At 40.3% G+C, this 19,971-nt stretch overlaps 1 protein-coding gene across 1 annotated transcript in view; it reads right to left on the reverse strand.

Annotated features, from left to right (window-relative positions):
• RTF1 (RTF1 homolog, Paf1/RNA polymerase II complex component) overlaps positions 1 to 19,971 on the reverse strand; it is a 46,143-nt gene that overhangs the window by 25,041 nt on the left and 1,131 nt on the right. The window contains exon 2 of the mRNA XM_055436236.2: positions 7,870 to 7,980. Within this exon, the coding sequence (XP_055292211.2) occupies positions 7,870 to 7,980 (111 nt within the window). The remainder of the gene's footprint in view (positions 1 to 7,869; positions 7,981 to 19,971) is intronic.

The raw sequence follows: 19,971 nt of genomic DNA on the forward strand, positions 1-19,971 counted from the left end.
GTTTCAAAATATATCAACTTCCTATGCTGATAATAGAGATATTACACTTGTTTCAAGAAATATCCCAACTATGCACGATAGTCAATAAATATTGATCATGAAAATAAGCATAACCCATCTCTTCTAAATAGGGTGTCTTTTCAGACTTTGTACAGAAATCCCTTCTTTGTACAAAGAGGTCCCTTTATGCTTCTACCTGAAGGTAATATGGAAAGGCTCAGAACATAAAGGCTGAGCTTACCGGGGTCACGTGTATCAAGATGGGCTAGGGTCTGCTTCTGCCCAAAGATTAGTATTACTCATCTGCAAAAGAGTCAAATTCTGATATTCTGGGTGAGGGCAAGGGGGGAGTGTGTAAGAGCAAAAACGCCTTAAATGCAAGGTCACACAGGTGAACTCAATTCAGGAGGTGCAAGAAAGCTATGTGTGGAGAAGGCAATAGCAACCCACTCCAGTGTTCTTGCCTGGAGAATCCCAGGGACGGCGGAGCCTGGTGAGCTGCCATCTATGGGGTCACACAGATTGGACACGACTGAAGCGACAGCAGCAGCAGAAAGCTATGTGTCTTCCTTTTCCACTGTCTTATCTGCTTCTGTCTGCCACTGCCTAAGCTTAGCAACTGTCATCTACAGCTTATGATGCTTAACCCCTAGCTGAGAGGGAAGAAAGGTAAGCGTTAAAATAAAAAAAAAAAGAACATGTTTCAATTTAACAGGGATTTTCCTGGCTGAGCTGGTAAAGAATCTGCCTGCAATGTGGGAGACCTGGGTTCGATCCCTGGCTTGGGAAGATCCCCTGGAGAAGGGAAAAGCTACCCACTCCAGTATTCTGGCCTGGAGATTTCCATGGACTGTATAGTCCATGGGATCACAAAGAGCTGGACACAACTGAGTGATGTTCACTTTCACTTTTCCTGGTTGAACCTAGGTGTGGGAAGGGAACCTTGTTTTCTTCCAACAATTGTCAAAAGAAATGAGATGACAAAGCTGCCTCACCTCCCACGATGCTGACTCAATAGTCTGTTATGCCAATGGCATGCAGCCAAACTCACTATATATGACAGGCTTTCAGGGAAATTTTAATAATGTAGGTAACTTTAGTTTAAAAAATAAAACTTCTTATGAATACATCTTTAATAATAATATGTACTCATTATATGAAGCTTTGTGGAAAAATTAGTATTTTTAAAGCTAAGAAAAAGAAAAATCTGTATTTCTACCACCTAAAGGTAAATAATCACTTAAAGTATGGGGCCCAGTCTCATTATTCCTATTTAATATAGAGAAAGAGACTCAAATTGGTTCTGATAATCTCCCAAAAGACCTTTATCCCTGGAGAACAGGTCATATTTGTAGTATTTTACATTTATTCCTATAATCCGGAGGTTTCTGAGTGTTTTCTTGGTCTAAATACATCTAAGTATATATTTTAAATATTTGCCCAGTACCTCTCCTCTCAAGATCACAGAACCTAATAAACCATAAAGGAGATGGTCAAGAATTGTGGCAGGCAAAATCAATGCAGAAATAATCTCAACCCAGCCATTAGCCCCAGAGAAGGCAATGGCAACCCACTCCAGTACTCTTGCCTGGGAAATCCCATGGACGGAGGAGCCTGGTGGGCTACAGTCCATGAGGTCGCGAGGAGTCGGACATGACTAAGTGACTTCACTTTCACTTTTCACTTTCATGCATTGGAGAAGGAAATGGCAACCCACTCCAGTGTTCTTGCCTGGAGAATCCCAGGGACGGTGGAGCCTGGTGGGCTGCCGTCTATGGGGTCGCACAGAGTCGGACACGACTGAAGCAACTTGGCAAGCAGCAACAGTAGCCATTAGCCCAGAGATTGCTTACCTATTCCTATAAAAGTCTCATTCTGTTGACTCTTAAGACAGAAGGAAAACTAATTCTTTCATTGCCAGAGGGTGGTAGTAAATGGAGTCTAAAGAGTACAGGCTAGGATTAAAAAGATACTCTTGGGCTTTCCCCATCCAGGAGAGCGTAGAAGAAATGACCTGGCTTTTCTTAATTTGGTTTGGGAACTATGGCTGTCATGAAAGGCAAGCTCTGTGGTGACCTTAAAAGTGCTCTAAAATGCACCACAGAAGACAAGAATGAGAAAACGAATTCCTGCCGATTTGCATCCGAGTACAGAGCCAGAGCATCCCCTGAGGACAGCTGCTTAAAAACAATCTGGAAAAGGGAAAGGATCCACTGCCAGTCAAGACTCATACACACTGACATCCTGCTTTCCCCAGCACTCACATGCAAGCAGGCCCACACAAAACACCAGGGTAGCATTATGTACATACGCAGTGATGGAAACGTAAAATAGTGACTAGAAGGAAGATGTTTTCTTAAGTAATAAAAGAAATTAGCATTTTGACTTTCACTCCTGTAACAGATACTCTAATGGATGGCAATTATCTAATGATACAAAGAGGGTTGGGAAGTACTACATCACCCTGTGCCAGACTAGTGTGTAGGGGGTATTATAAGCAGGTCCCTACTCTGGGAAGCAGTTGACCTTCCTGGCACTCAGCTGAAAGACAGGAAGGAACATGGGGTGGGGCGTGGCTGCTCTGGACCTGGGTGGCATTGACATGCTGCGTACTCTGAGTATCCTGGAGACAGAAAAGCAAAGAAACTTCAGCATTTCAGAGAGGTTATCTCTAATGGGCAAGGAAGATCATATTCTAGGTCTCAGGGCCCAGAGTAGAAACCACGACAGTGCAGTTATTCCTAAAATGAATTTAGAGTGAAATGACATACTTTGAGGTAAATCGGGTTTAAGAAGAATAGCTGGGCTAGTGATAAACTACAGGAATAGAAGTTCAAAGAATTGGAATAAGGCCCAAGCCCTCAACGTGAGACTGTTTCCTTATCATTAAATAAGGAATAATACTTGACCACATATCAGGGTAGTGTGAGACTCAAAGGAGACCGAATGAAAGATGTTTAGAGCACATCAGAAACCATGAAGCTCTATATAAACGGAGGGTACTACTTTATGATGGGAAAAGGAAACCAGATATTCTGTGAGCCTCTGTTCTCTAATCTGTAATAAGGGAATCCAAATGATCTCTATGACCCCTTGGAGTTTTAAAGTTGTAGGATTCTATATGAACTGAGTATTATACTAAATTGAAGCATTTGTCAAAAGGGTTCAGTAGTCATTACTGTAGATCTAAACAGTGGCCAATAAAGAGCTGTGTGGAGAGGGCATGGTTCCTGATTTAGGTAGTTTTCTTTCTCCCCTTGAAGACAGAAAAGGATCAGCCAAGTTGAAGAGTAAACACAAATGTCAGCCTAAAGGACATGAGGAATTGCTAAGTTTTCTTTTTCCTTAAAAGAAATTAATTATTTTGTAATTAATCACAGTACAAAGAACACTACTATACCACATAAGCAAGCAATCATGCATATTTAACTGGAAAACACAGAGAATCCCTACACACAATCACAGAAACTTATAATGTGGTTATGGAGATAAAAAGTGAAACAGAAACGATACCAAAAAACAAAATAAAATATAATCAGTACTCCACTGCACTGTGTGGTAAGAAGTGTCAGAATTTTCTGTACACAGTTTAAGCAAGTGGTCCATGAAAATCACTTTATTTTTCTTGTGATGAGATTTTTTTGGTCTCTAGAAAATGAGGTGTTACAGTATGGTAATCTACATAGTCAAGAACCAAGAAGTATGTCAAAAAAAAAATAAAAAGGCTTATGAGCAATTCAAACAGGTACTGTTAAATTCAAGCAGAACATTCACAAAAACTCTATGAGGCCCTGGCTTCCTGACCCCAGAGCAGACCAGATATAGGAAGCCGGAAGCAGAGCCATCATTAGGAGACGAGACAATGGCCACTGCTTACCTATAATACTGGGGGGGAAGGAAAGGTACCAAAACCAGCTATTTCATAGTACAAGAACTGCCATTCATAATCATGACTAAATCAGTTTAAAAAACTATATTTGATAAAATTTATCCAAAAGTTTAAAATATAATAGATTTAAACTTTCAAGAGTTTAGTTTTAGTATTGGGATAATTCATCTCCATGGAACATCTTTTTCTACAAGTACTGTGTGTATGAAAACCTTACTAAATGAATATACACACTGAAAAACATTAGCTTGGCAGTGAAGGCCTTTATCGGAAGTATGTGCTAATTATGTATTATCTGCATGGTAAAGCAGTAACAAAACTTTGCTCCTGGGTATCTCAGCCAACTTCCTGGAAAAGTTATTACTAAATGAATTTTAAGTAAAAGTTGTATCCTTTTCAAAATGTCCTATTAAAAATATTGGCGCCAGCAAGCAATAATAATGTAGTGGAATAGCAGTGCAACTAGATCAACCTGGGAGTGCCCAAAAGATTAACAGGATAAAAGGGAATGAGAAGAAGCTTCAGAAAGAAAGAAAGTAGAAAACAATGGAATGGGGGAAAGCAAGAAGAAACAAGAGCTTTGAAGAGGTGGTAAGCTGGAGCATGAAGCTCGTCCAGGAGGGCTGACACAAGTTCTGGGAAAGAAACACCTGGCGTGACAAGCAGTGAACAACAGGGCTGGGCCAGATGCTTTTATTTCTCAAAAGTGTAGAAAACAGGGCTGTACATGAAGCTTTTTAAAATAATCATTCTTAGTCAGGCTGAGGGTATTAGAACATAAGTCTGATGTCCCCTTACTTTGTCTAATGTAGTTATATTCTGCTTTGAACAACAACAAAAAAGGTTTTCTTGGTATCTAACATGATTTTTACTAGTAGCAGGTGAAAATCTAGGCTTGCTTCTTATGTCTTATCTAGGTGCAGCTATCTGTTTCCATGAGACCCACCATGTTTCTAAAAAGGATTTTGAACTACCTGATTTAGGACTCTGTTCCTCCTAGTAGACTTTTGTTTCAGCCATTTTTTTTTTTTAAACTTCATCTCATGAATGAGCACTGCTAATTCTCTTCCTTCTAAGCTTGTTATTTTTCTTCCCTGCCACTCCCGTCTGCACCCTTGGTGGTACTTCTCTTATCAAATGCTTTAAGGGACAAGAAGTGATGGTACCAAAACACCACAACACAAAATTATAAACTACCATTGAGGTGTGTTCTCCAATTTCCCAGTCATGGTCAATGTAAACATTACAAAGAGTTCTACTTCTTATTTTCTCATGTGCCCAAGATATGCTTGAGGATAATTCACTCACCAAAAATAATACCAAAGCATATTTTCTTTCATTAAAGTTAGGTATTCCCTTCCCCCCACAGAGACTATAAATGAAATCTCTACTATTCCCTCCTGAAATGAATGTTTTCTTTTTCTTTTGACTATACCACACAGCTTGTGGGATCTTAGTTCCCTGACCAGGGATCAAACCCATGCCTCAGGGAGCAGAAACACTGAGTCCTAACCTCTGGACCACCAGGGAAGTCCCTGTAATTGAACCTTATACTTAATATCCACTGTGCCCACTTTTTTTCTGGATAGGAAGCTTTCATAACTTCTTTGCATCTCCCTTCCCACCCCTATCAGTTAGCTAGATACCTTCTTGTTCTAAAGTCAGTGCGTGTCTCCACTTAAGACAAACCACCCATTAACCTAACTCAGTTGTTCCTGACAAATTTTCTGTTCCAGCAATTCTGAGGGGAACAATATACTTCTTTCTATCTGTATTTACCATTGCTAATGACAATAAACCATAAAAGAGTTACATGGGAGGGGAAAAGTGTTGGGAGGTGTATATGGCAGCCATAAATCTGAATTTACCATAGTACTGAGTTCTCTAGTGGCTGGTAGGATTTTTTAAAAAAGATTTTCTTAATTGTCGAAAATAATGAAATATTCACCCTAACTTTGCTCTGTGCTTAAGCTAGTAGCCTGGGCCAGAAACTGATAATGCAGACTGAAAAAGAGGCACCTTTCAGAATGGTCATGAAATAGAGACTGCTATTTCCAGTGAAGGGTGAGAAGATTGGAGCAGAGCTGCAAGAAGCCAGTGAGCCTGGGGGATGGGACGTGGAGGCAGCAACCAGAGCTAAGAACTTTAAGGGTGGAAAGTTACTCAAACTCTAACTCCCTACTAGACAGGGTGCAGCCTGACTGTCAGCTTTTTCTCTAATAAGTACAGAAGTAGCTGATAGCGTTCCAAGGATGAAGGTTCAAGAGTTGGTAAGTAGCTGCGAGTGACAAAGGGAATCTAAGCTGGAAACATGTTTATGACGCTCTATCTACCCTAGCACATGTCTGGGCTCCTCTAATGCTGTGGAGTTGACACATACTCTGACCGCTTGGTAGAAGCAGTTCAAAAGGATGAAGGGAATCCCTGTAGTAACTGCATACTCAGGAATGATCTAATGATAGTACTATGGAGCTTCAAAGGATAGCTACTGATTTTTTCCTTAAGGAAGTACAAAGACCATTAACATGCTACAGGGTATTCCAAACACAACACAGCTTTGGGCTTACATGGTAGCAGCTGACTTCTGAAACATGGAAAATGAAAATAGTTAATGTAGGAATAGTGGGGAAGGGAATTATTTCAAGATTTTTCTGTTCTATTTTTGCTTTTTTTTAAAATAGAAAAAACAAAGTAAATTATTTCATAAAGCCCACTGCTTTTCTAACAGATTGGGTTACTTAATCAATTTTTCCTCCATGAAAAATAAATGAAACAAAGAATAAAATTCACACATTCACTACCTCTTATTGTCAAAACAATTTTAGGTCTGTTAAATTATTTAAGATTAAGAGAATATCACTATAGTCAATCAGAATGCAATCACTCCTAATCTGCATATGCAGGGTACTGGTAAATACAGTTCTGACTGTTAACTAAATTTTATTATAATAAAAGTTTATTTTTACTTCAGTGGAACTTTAAAACAAGATACTGTTAAAAATATTTTCCTAGGGAGCTTCCCTGGTCGTCCAGTGGTTAAGAATCTGCCTTGCAATGCAGGGGACACAGGTTCGATCTCTGGTCCAAGAGGATCCTACATACCTCAGAGCAACTAAGCCTGAGTGCCACAACTACTGAAGCCCGCACACTGTGCTTAGCAACAAGAGAAGCCACCATAATGAGAACCCTGCACAGCACAATGAAGGGCAGCCTCTGCTTACTGCAACTAGAGAAAGCCTGCACAAAGCAACGAAGACCCAACACAGCCAAACAATGAAATAAACAGATTCAAAAATAAAAAATTTTTTAAATAGAAAATTTTTTCCTAGACTGCAGGGTAAGAGATTAAACACAAAGGTGATATCCAGCCTCCTTCCAGGAAATTACTAAGGGGAAGAAAAGTATTTTAAATCAAATGAGGAACATGTAGGAGTGTTTCAAAGACCTTTCCCCTAATCTCTCTCTTCCATTAAAGTTCTGGATCTTTTAGGGCCTTGTTTGGTTGTGGGCAGCAGATTGGGAAAGTCACCTCGGCTTAAACAATGAACAGCTGGATGTTTCTCCGTAATACCCAATGACACCACTTTGGGGGACGTTGATTACGCCTACCCAAAGAAAGCTTCCTGTCTTCCTAAAGTATTTTCCACTAAAATTTGGCATTCTTGATAGAATTTCTTTTCTAACATAGAAATGGGATTAAAAAGTTGACAAAAAAAATAAAAGAGATGATGACTAACAAGTTGTGCCCCTTCTGGAAGAGTGCTGAAAATAAAAGACTAAAACATGGTCACGGGTGCACTGCAGAGGTGCCTGCTGGGTAACTAGCAGTACAGAGAGCATCACAATGTGAGAGCTTTCCATACACGATTTTCTTTCCCTAAGAAGTTCTCACAGATCTTAGGCGGGAAGGTCTCAGGTTAAGGAAAAGAAGCTGCCAGGACTCTCAAATGCCCATCAGAGGCCTACCCCTCCACACACACCTCGTCATCGCTGTTAGACGTCTCCGAGTCTGAGGAGGCAGCAGGCTGACTCACAGGCGGCTCCTTCTCTTCAGAGTCACTTCGCTTCCGCTTTGCCAGGGACAAGAGTTCCTGAGAGGGCAAAGTAGCCGCATGAGTTTTGTTTACAGAGAAAATACACCCCAAAATACTACAATGCCCACCTTCCCTAAATCTCTTCTACCTCTTTGTGGTTTCAATCAAAAAATATCGTCATGGGAACTTTCATCACATGAACAGTCGGACTGCCACACTTCTAAATGCTAAAGAAATGTTTTCAAAATCTGTCCTGGGAATTCCCTGGTGGTCCAGTGGTTAAGACTCTGCACTTTTACTGCCAAGGGCCTGGGGTCAATCGCTGGTGGGGGAACTAGGATCCCACAAGCCATAAAGCACAGGGAAAAAAAAAAAAAATCTGTCCCTTCAATTGGAGGTGTATGTCTGAAATGAAAAAGTGACTAGAAAACTGAACTGTAGGCTACCCCAGTATGTGTTATTCACTCAGTTCAGTTCAGTCGCTCAGTCGTGCTCAATTCTTTGCAACCCCATGGACTGTAGCCTGCCAGGCTCCTCTGTTCATTGGATTCTCCAGGCAAGAATATTGGAGTGGGGTTGCCATTTTCTTCTCCAGGGGATCTTCCCAACCCAGGGATCGAACCTGGGTCTCCCCCATTGCAAGCAGATTCTTTACCACCTAAGCCACCAGGGAAGCCCCAGGCTACCCCCAAATTTCCTCTATAAGTTACAGAAGTACTGATTCTCAGGACCATGTCTACAAAGGTAATCTGCTCCCTGTCCTTAGTGGTATAGTCAATACTCTGAGCATCCTCTTACTATATAAATAATTCATGGTAAAACTGGCATCTGTGGCACTGTTCGGAATAAGCTGACAAACTCTAAGTTTCTGAAAGTCGCTCAGTCGTATCCGACTCTTTGTGACTCCATGGACTGTAGCCTGCCAGGCTCTTCTGTCCATGGAATTCTCCAGGCCAGAATGCTGGAGATCTTCCCAACCCAAGGACTGAACCCAGGTCGCCTGCATTGCAGGCAGATTCTTTACCATTTGGGCCACTAGGGAAGCCCAATAAGTTTCTGAGGTAGTTTTATTTTGAATGCTTAACCCAGGGCGGGGGAAAGTATATTTCTGGTGCTAAACGCAGGGTCAAGCAGGAAGGATGCTGACCACTACATCAGAATCCTAATTTGACAACCCAAATATTTCCGTTCACCATCTCTGCCTTGTCCTGGTGATTTAAGAGATTAAAGGGAAAGAGATACACCATTGAGTAAGTTGTGGCTACAACCAGGATTTGCTCTTTCACATGGTTCCCCTCTCCTGTTAGTTCTCCCCAACTCAGTCCAGTCACTCCAAAGCACAGCAAAAGGATACCTGCTCTGGTTCTTGCTCTTGGATAATATCAATACCAGCCCAAAATTATATTGCACTTACCAGATGTCACGTACTTTTCTAAGTATCTAACATGTAAACTTCACAACAGCCTTAAGGTAAGTATCATCATCACCTCCATTTAAAGGTAAAAAAAAACTAAGGAAAGGTTAAGTAATTTACCCAAGACAATACAGCGAGTGTATGACAGAGTCAGGATTCACACCAGGACAGATAAACCCTAGTTCCTATTTCAATCATGGTTTACATTTTCCCCTTGTGCCAAAAAAAGAGAAAAATACAACTAATAAATACTAGTAGCATTACTCCTTGATGATGATGGTGCTATACAATTAAAGATTAAGTGCAAAGACGAAATTTTTAAAGACTGCTATAAAATTTATCTGTTTTTCTCTTCCAGTCTCTTTCTATTTTAGGAGTATACCCTCCTTGGCCAGAATGAGAAAATGACCTTCTCAGATTAACAGCTGACATGATCTCGTCTTCATAAGCATTCATGAAACGTTACTCTTCTCATTTCCTTAGACAGAGCTGGCATACTAACTTCCTGAAAAGGCTTCAGATCATAAGAACACTCTCCTTTTTCATACCAAAATGGTAACTCCTACTGACCAAAAACAAATTGCAACAATATTTGTGTAATTACAGTCTTTTAAAAATGAGTATGTAATTTACATATAGTATGTTTTATCCTTTCTTATGGACAGTTCTATGAGTTTGACAAATACAGCTGAACTACTCCCGTGAACCAGATATAGGATAGTCCCATCATGCCCTCCAAATTTTGCTGTAATCTGCATTGGTCAATAGGAGTCACTACTTTCGTATGAAAAAGTAGAGCATGTACAATCTTCAGCCTTTTCAGCAAGTTAGTGCTCTTCATCTCCCTCCCTCCATCCCCTGGCAATCACAGGCCTGGTTTCTGTCCCTATATATCTGCCTATCATAAAATATCACATAAATGGAATCATGTAGCATGTAGTCTTTTGAATCTGGTTTTTTTTAGAATAATGCATTTAAGATTCATCCATGTTGCCGGGACAGGTATCAGCAATTTGTTTCTTTTTATTGTTAAGTAATATTCCATTGTATGGATACACCACACTTTATCCATCTGCCAGTTGAAAAACATCGGGATTGTTTACAGCTTGGGGCAATTATTGGTTCATGTACAGGTTTTCATGTAAATACTAGTTTTTATTTCACTTGGATAAATGCCGAGGAGTGGTATTGCTGCGGTTATACGGTAATTTGATTTGTGTATGGCCTTTACTATTATCTTTTTTCCACATTACCTTCATGCAAAGTTATAAAAATTGGAAAGATTTATTAGTAATTTTTTCCTGACCCTTTGAGGTTCACAAATGCAACAGAATTCTGTTTTATAATACCAACTCATTATAACATGGATTTGGATACGTTGGCAATCAAATTCTTCCCTGAAACACAGACTATTGCAAGCAGTAAATATCCATTAACAGTTACTATAACTAAAGTGTTAAGATGTTAATACTGTCTTCCTGTTAAAGAGATTCCACATATTAAAAACCTAAGACAACTAATAAGAACCCTTGTAAGTTATCTGTATAGCACAGAGAACTCTACTCAAAACTTTGTAACTGACCTATATGGGAAAAGAATCTAAAAAAGAGTGAACATATGAATTACTGATTCACTTTGCTGTACACCTGAAATTAACACAACATTGTAAATCAAATATACCCCAATAAAAATTTAAAAATAAGTCAATAAAATAAAACATAAAAACCTAGCAAATGGCTCTTCATTAGTGGACAATTGCATCTGACAGGCACAGTCTTTCTTCTACAGCATTAAATACCATATTAACAACAGTACAGAGACAGCAAAGACCTTAAAAAGTGTGAAAGATACTCCTTCCACAAGCTGAGAACAGTATATGAAGTTAGTGGGGAACTCATGCAAGGCCACTTTTCAGTTAAGTCCTTTATATTCTGAGGGCTCATAAATCAGGTGAACACACTAATGTGCAACAGAAAGGTCTTGCCAATACCGCACACACGAAGAGATAGATCTGTTACCTGTAGGGGTGGATTTATCTAACACCAATATTCACAAAAGCCAGCTTAAAACTGGTTCACGCATGGGGGCAGCTCCACCTCCAGCTCCCTCTTGCCAGGCCCACTTCACGGTGCCACACTGGTTGAGGTGACGCTGGTGTGTGTCCAGTGGCTCTCTCACCATCCTCTCTGGATTTCATCACAGCTAGTGAAAACCTTCCCTACTTTTCTCAGCATTCCTCTAGGATGCCATGGCAGTGTAGGGTGCCAGCACGGTTTATCAAATTGAAGCTAAACTAAAGATCTGCTGAGAGTAAAGCCAATGCCCAAAACACTGCAGGTAAGGCTGTGTAGGAGGCCATATCTGGCTTCCAGAGGAGTTTCATTGACACTGCTTGATATTTAACACTAAACTAGATGGCCAAAACTCAGACCCTAACAAAGCAAGTCTAACTACACTAAGGTAATATTTATTAAAATAGTATTATTTTGGTTAAAATTAGAATTTTAATCCATCAATATGTGAAGATTCATAAACCTGAGGATTGAATTCCCCCACCCCATCATTCACAATGCTCTTTTTGCGATGCCATGTTGGGATCAACTTGTAATAAAGCAATTCAGCTTCCCCTTACTCAAAGGAAATTAAGTCTCATCTCTTTAATCAAACCTCCCATGATCACATGAAAGTGGGATACATATGCTGTACCCCAGATAAGCAGAATAAAAGCCCATATGGATAAACTTCAGAGGTTGTTATTTTTTAATAGTTAATTAGCATGTATTTTTCATTTATTCATTCCACAAATACAACTGATATAAGTGATTACTGCCAATTAGGGTAATCAAACCAGACATCTTGGTTTGCTCAGGACTATCTTGGTTTTAGCACTGAAAGTCCTGAATTCTGGGAAACTCAATTCCTGGCAAGCCGGAACAGATATTAATAGTTCCCCTGCTATCAGCACCTACTATATACCAAGTTCTGAGTAGACAGTCCTGAAGATACGTAATCCTTTGATCTCACAGAACTGAAAACCGAGTGAGGGGGTATATGAATAACTGATTCACTTTGCTGTACACCTGAAGCTAATACAACACTATAAATCAACTGTACTCCAATAAAACTTTTTAAATAAATAAAATCAAGTGAGGGAGAAAGACAACAAATAGGTAAAGAAACAATTATATCTAGTAGTAACTGCTGAGAAAGTGGTTATCAAGTGGATGGAACACCTGTCTGCAATAGGGTGATTGCTTCTTTGAGGCAATGGTATTTAGGCTGAGACTAGAAACCTGGCGAGAGGAGACAGGGGTGCAGCAGGCTTCTGGACAGAAGTCTACAGATAGAATAGATAAGGCCCTGAAACTGGCAACAGCTTGGCTTAACCAAAGAACTGAAAGGAAACCAGTGTGACTAGAGCTTCTGAGGCAAGGGGTGGGGGGTGATGGAATGAGGCAGGTTAGAGGCAAGAAGAAACCACATCATTCCCAGGTTTATAAAGCAGGATCAGGAAAACAAATTTTATTGGAAGGCAGTGGGGAGCCTTCATCAAATGATTTTAAGCTAGGGAAGTAACCATCCCCTGAGAGGGTTTTTAAAAGAGCACTCTGACTAACAGGAATAGACTAGAGGGCCAGGGAAGAAGTACAGAGGGGTGCACAGCAGGGTAATCAGAGTGGATGGTGGCCTGGACAGCCTAAGTAGCCACAGGGACAGAGGGAAGTGGGAGGGCTTGAGAGATGCTGAGGAAAGAGTAGTAATTCAGAGGTGGAAATCTGAGATTAATTCCTATTTTTTCTTTCATATCAAAATTGTTGATAGAAGAACATCATTCCAACAGTGGACACTGGTTCAGTTCAGTTCAGTTCAGTCGCTCAGTCGTGTCCGACTCTCCGCGACCCCATGAATCACAGCACGCCAGGCCTCCCTGTCCATCACCAACTCCCGGAGTACACTCAAACTCATGTCCACAGAGTCGGTGATGCCATCCAGCCATCTCATTCTCCGTCGTCCCCTTCTCCTCCCGCCCCCAACCTTTCCCAGCATCAGAGTCTTTTCCAGTGAGTCAACTCGTCTCATGAGGTGGCCAAAGTATTGGAGTTTCAGCTTTAGCATCAGTCCCTCCAATGAACATCCAGGATTGATCTCCTTTAGAATGGACTGGTTGGATCTCCTTGCAGTATAAGGGACTCTCAAGAGTCTTCTCCAACACCACAGTTCAAAAGCATCGATTCTTCGGCGATCAGCTTTCTTCACAGTCCAACTCTCACATCCATACATGACCACGGGAAAAACCATTGCCTTGACTAGACGGACCTTGGTCGGCAAAGTAATGTCTCTGCTTTTTAATATACTATCAAGGTTGGTCATAACTTTCCTTCCAAGGAGCAAGCGTCTTTTAATTTCATGGCTGCAATCAGCATCTGCAGTGATTTTGGAGCCCAAAAAAACAAAGTCTGACACTGTTTCCACTGTTTTTCCATCTATTTCCCATGAAGTGATGGGACCAGATGGTTATTTTTTATGAATAAGAAACACAGCCACTGTGTACATAGATGTCTGTAGGATACATGTATGTCCCACTCTTTTTCGCTGGAACTGTTTCAACAAGCATGCACTATTTTTATAATTAAAAAACAAAAGAAAACAAACCAAACCAATGAACAAACACAAAAACTTTTCAGAAGAAGTAATTCCAAAGTGACAGTATAACATTCTTTTACATATCGCATGACTGGAACTAAATGTGGCAACTTCTCCTTCCAATTTCCAGCAAAGTGATCAGTTCAGTTCAGTTCAGTTCAGTCGCTCAGTCGTGTCCGACTCTCCGCGACCCCATGAATCACAGCACGCCAGGCCTCCCTGTCCATCACCAACTCCCGGAGTTCACTCAAACTCATGTCCACAGAGTCGGTGATGCCATAGTTATAGATAAAATACTGTGTATATAAATGCCCACAGCGCCACAGAATTGATAAAAGTAAAATCAGCTTTCAACACAATCAAAATAAAAAGTACATAAAAATCTTTAAAAAATTCTATTACTGTTACTTATTTATAATTGGTTCCCTCTTTGAATACTTTCTAATTAATGCACATTCAGCATTATAGAAGAGGTATCAGTACTACAGCAGAGGCTAGAGTAAGAAATCCCAATCTGACAGTGTCCTTTTTATCTCTAAGTGACCCTACTATAGGGTAAAGTTAGAATCTAAGTTTCTACCATGGATATGCCACAAGCAGCATTTGCTTATTCAGCAAAGATATATTAATAGTCTACTCTGTGTCAGGCAGGCATTATTTTCAACTACCTACAATGTTTCCACTTGACAGTCTCTTAAGACAATTTTAATCTCTGCACATCTAAGACTGAACATATACTCTTCACCTCTAAACCTGATCTTCCTCCAGGGTTCCCCATCTCATGCTAGAACATCTTCTTCCTCATCCCTAGCATCCAATCAATCATCAAACTCACAGTTTCATAGCGTGAATATTATGTCCTATTGAATCCACTTTCTGCCGTGTCTATAACTACACCAGTCCAAGTCAGGCATTCATTCAACAAATATTGACAAGGTACATGCAGCAGGCCAGACACTGTTCTAGATGCAGGGACGCTCCACTGCCCTCTCGGAGCTTCCATTCTAGTGGGACTTACCCTCTCCGCCATCTCTCACCTGGACTCCTCTATCTGCCACCTAACTGGTGTCCCTTCTTGAGATTACTCTCCACATGGCAGTCTGGGAAAACTTTTCAAAAGACAAAGGGGAACACCTCTCCCAGCTTAAAATCCTCCACTGGTTTCTCATTCAGTTCAGTTCAGTCGCTCAGTCGTGTCTGACTCTCCGCGACCCCATGAATTACAGCACGCCAGGCCTCCCTGTCCATCACCAACTCCCGGAGTACACTCAAACTCATGTCCACAGAGTCGGTGATGCCATCCAGCCATCTCATTCTCTGTCGTCCCCTTCTCCTCCTGCCCCCAACCTTTCCCAGCATCAGAGTCTTTTCCAGTGAGTCAACTCGTTGCATGAGGTGGCCAAAGTACTGCAGTTTCAGCTTTAGCATCAGTCCCTCCAATGAACACCCAGGATTGATCTCCTTTAGAATGGACTGGTTGGATCTCCTTGCAGTATAAGGGACTCTCAAGAGTCTTCTCCAACACCACAGTTCAAAAGCATCGATTCTTCGGCGATCAGCTTTCTTCACAGTCCAACTCTCACATCCATACATGACCACGGAAAACCCTCAGAATAGAGTTCATGGTCCTGAATATTGCTGACCTGATCCTGACAGTGACTTAAAACCTTTTTTCAACCTCACCCCACAGAGAGATAAATTATACCTTATGAAACAATATCTTTATGAAACAACACTTACCTTTACTAGATCTGACATACGATTATTTTTTCTATTTGATTCAATTTTGTTTTTATTTTTAATACGGGTTGTGATCCACTAAACTGGTTTTTCCATTCTCAAAGGATGCAAAGAGACTACTTCTGCAGCTTCACTTGTGCCACTCGCTCTCCAACCAGTGATGTTGCAGTCACTCTGCTTCTTTCAGTTTCATGAGGGTGCTAGGTCCTTCCTGCCTCAACAGTTTTGTACGTTTTGGTCCCTCAACCATGAACACTCACATGTCCCTGTACTCTTCAGTCACCTATCTCCTTGTCCCTAAACCATATTCCAGATCTCAGCTTAAATGTCACTCCCATCAGGCTAGCATAGGGTCCCAGGTCAAACTGTCACAGCATCTTTGTTCTTCCTTCCTAACCTGTAACACAAGTCTAAGGAAATGACTCTCTGAGCAATTCCAGCACCTGTCCCTCCCTCTGTGCTCCCCTACTCCCAGCTCCTGGAAGGTGGAAATTGCTTCCATTTTGTTCATCCAATAGCCTTATTGTCTAGCACTGTCTAACACATTTGTTGAAAGATTAAAAAAAACAACAAAAAAAATCTTTCCCCTTGGGGAACTTAGGAAGGGAGCAAATAAGTACACCAAGAAAGACAGGTTTTCAATTTTTCCTAAAAGTCTCTCTGTTATGGCTCCCACTGGACTCAACCTTCCCTGCACTATTTCTAAAGGAAAGTCAAGTGAAACTGGCAGATGAGTTACATCAGGCTAGATGCAACATTATGACACAAATTTTAAAACTTCACAAGTTAACACTGACACTTCTCACAAGTTCATCCTAGACTTCAAACTGCTCTGACTCATGAAACAAGACTTTAGGGACTTCCCTTGCGGTCCAGTGGCTGAGACTCTGTGATCTCAATGCAGGGGGCCTGGGTTTGATCCCTCGTCAGAGAACTGGATCTCACATGCTGTAACTAAGAGTTCACATGCAGCAACTAAGAGTTTGCATGCCTCAATGAAGACTGAAGATCCCATGTGCTACAACTAAGACCTGGCACTGACAAAAAGAAACAAACACTACATTAATAAGAAGCACAACTTCTAAAATTTCCAACTTTTACGTGAAAGATTTGTGGAAGCAAACTGTATAACAATGATATTTTAAACACATAACGTCTAAAAATAATTCCTACAAAATAGTTAGGGGCCTATTAAAAAAAGTTTAATTTATGGCTACTTCAAGTAGCATGAGCAAAGAGGACAGGATAACACAATTACCATCATTTTAAATAAGGATGAAAACTACGAAATAACTGCATGTAGCTTTTCTTTTTTTCTTGAAAAAGGCAAAGTAAAGTTATTTTTATAAACACTGAGTTGTATTGACTTGAATAGATAACTTCTGATTCCTTTCTTGTCTTGGATGCTTTTCATATTACAGAACCCACTGCATAAATATTATTCCAAAAGAGTGACACATTATCTCCACAGAGGTACATGGTGGGGCAAAAAAGCCTAGATTTGGCTCAAACTGTGTTATTCTTTCCCAAGAAGCACCAAAAGCAATAACTCCATGATTTGCAATTCTAAGATGCTGAAAAAAACATGTGGCCAACATAAAAAATAAGGTCACTATCAAGTCAGATGTTAAAATGAATCCTTCAAAGGTCTGAGTTTTTAAAACCTTCAAAAGTTAAAACAAATTTCATAGAACTTCAATTCAGTTACTACATACCTCTTCCCACCAAGAAGAAAGGGAAAAAATAAACAGGCCTCAAAAAAAGCATCCCAACAGTTCAAACGGCTTCAGAGATTAGAAAAACCAGCTGCTCTGCCACCTTAAACATCTCTGTTAAGTTCCTTTGGTTATACATGCACACACACTATGGCTGAGACAGGAAGCTATTTCTCTCCCAAACTACTTACAGTGTCTTATGAAAAAGATTAACTTGCATACAGACAGTGATCTCAGTGTTTAATACGTGTTTAACAAATAAGTACCTGGACTATAACTGGTAAAATGCTGTATTTTACCTCAGAGGATAGAGTCCCCTGAGAGTCTTCTGATTCAGTAGGTCTGGGATGGGAGCCCCTGCAAAGTAGATCTTAAACAAGCAACCCAAGCAGTTTCATACATACATGTTCTTTCTCTCACCACCAGGAAAAACCAGTGTAGAAGGCTGACCTACCTCACCTTCAATAAAGACGAATTTGGAGGTAATATTTCTGACATAATGGCTTAGATTTCCACTTGGAAAACTCACAGACAAAGGATCTCCTTACAAACTGTACTCCATGCTCACACTTGACACTCAGAGACTTGTCACGGTTTGTTCTTTCCCACAAGGCCTGCACATTAGACAGCAAATACAAGGTTATACCCCACCAACGAAGACCAAGAAACAGATGGAGTAGTCCAAGGTATCTTGGTGAAGTAAGGCCCAGAAGGCATTAACTTTGTTCTGAAGATTCCGAAAGACCGCAAAACCAGGCTGACTTTGAATTTCTGCTCAAGATCTCTGGGAAAACTTCTAGAGAGCATAGATCTTCTTGATTCCTCTGAAAGCCTGGCACAAGGCTGAATAGAAAGAAGGCACTGATGCCTGTTAGGATGCACAGGAAATGGGGATTTTGATCTGGTTCCCATCTGATAAAAGAATGCCAATGAGTTGAAAAGGAGAAAGTTGAAACTGCTGTTAAAATATATTAGATATGACTTACAAATTTTATGCTAATTTCTTTTTACAAATAGATAAAGTTGGGTTTAAAGTTGTAATCCCTCCAGTTTCCACTTTAAAAAAACTTTTTTGTGGATAAGGAAAAATCTTTCTGTTACAAAAGGAAGCTCTCATTTTGTCACACTTCTGTGGAAAATAATCAAAGACAGAATAATTTACAGCTTAGTTCATTTATCATCAGAACATATGTCCTAAGAGTGCTTTATCAAGGAAGCCCCCCAAATCATCTTTTAAATTGATGTATCAATTTCCTCTATTCAATATACTTTACAAACATGCATTCGAGTAACACAGAAAATGGCTATGAAACATCATTTTGCAATATGAAAAACAGATTAAGTTGGTATAAGGGAAAGAGCATAGGCACTGCAGTCATACAGATTTGGGTTCAAATTCTACTACCAAGTTGTGTGAATCTAGGTAAGTTATATCTTCAACCTCCATTTTTCTTATATCTAAAATGGGGAAACTGGTACCTACTTCATCAGAATTTGAAACCTGACAATGAAAACGGAGCACTTAACTGAGGTGACTGGATGGCTCAGTGGGTAAAGAAACCACCTGCATTGCAGGAGACACAGGAGATGAGGGTTTGATACCTGGGTCAGGAAGATCCCCTTGAGAAGTAAATGGAAACCCGTTCCAGTATTCTTGCCTGAAAAATCCCACAGAGGTTAATGGACTACAGTATGTGCTCAGTCGCTTAGTCGTGTTCGACTCTTCGTGACCTGTAGGACTGCAGCCTGCTCAACTCCTCTGTCCATGGGATTCTCCAGGCAAGAATACTGGAGAGGGTTGCCATTTCCTTCTCCAGGGCTACAGTATCCTTCTACAGGTCTCAAAGAGTTGGACATCACCGAGCGACTAAGCACACACAACACACAGGTGACCAGTTCACCCCAGGCCCTATGTAAATGGTAACTGATATTATCATCAGAAATATTTACATTTTAAAATTAGGAAATAGTTGTCTTTTTAAGTTCTAATCCTACGTGCCAGTCTAAACTTATCAGCCAAACTTTTACAGTCAAGAATATATTTTTATATATTTCAGGAGTCTTTTCTGTGAAAGACTTACCTTTCACTTTCTATCCCATAACAAGGTTTCTATCCCTCTGATACTTCTTCACAGGCCCCACTAATTCCTCATCTCCTACCTCCATACTACCATTTTCAAAAGAGCCCTCTTTTCTTCAACACCTCTCTAGTCCCTCTTTCTCAAAGTTCTCCCCTTTCATGCTGTAATATTTAAGTCCTGAGACCTCTGACCTGATACAGAGGACTCCCAAGAAGCCATCTGTAGAAAAGCTTTAGTTTTCAGGTGCTTGTACCAATTAATTCTTACAAATACTCAATCCTTTGTAATAATCCAATCAGATACACAAGGCTGATGTTTTATCTAGATTTTACAGTTATGGCCAAAGATACATAGCTATAAAACAGCACAGCCTACAACGCAAAAATTTCAGATTCTAAGTTCAGTACTCTCTACTCAACTTACAGAACTACTACCTCTTGCATATCCTTTCTTT

The sequence above is a fragment of the Moschus berezovskii genome, chromosome 9 (assembly GCF_049115385.1).
Source record: "Moschus berezovskii isolate FMDL1 chromosome 9, NW_MosBer_1.0, whole genome shotgun sequence".
Taxonomy (NCBI): domain Eukaryota; kingdom Metazoa; phylum Chordata; class Mammalia; order Artiodactyla; family Moschidae; genus Moschus; species Moschus berezovskii.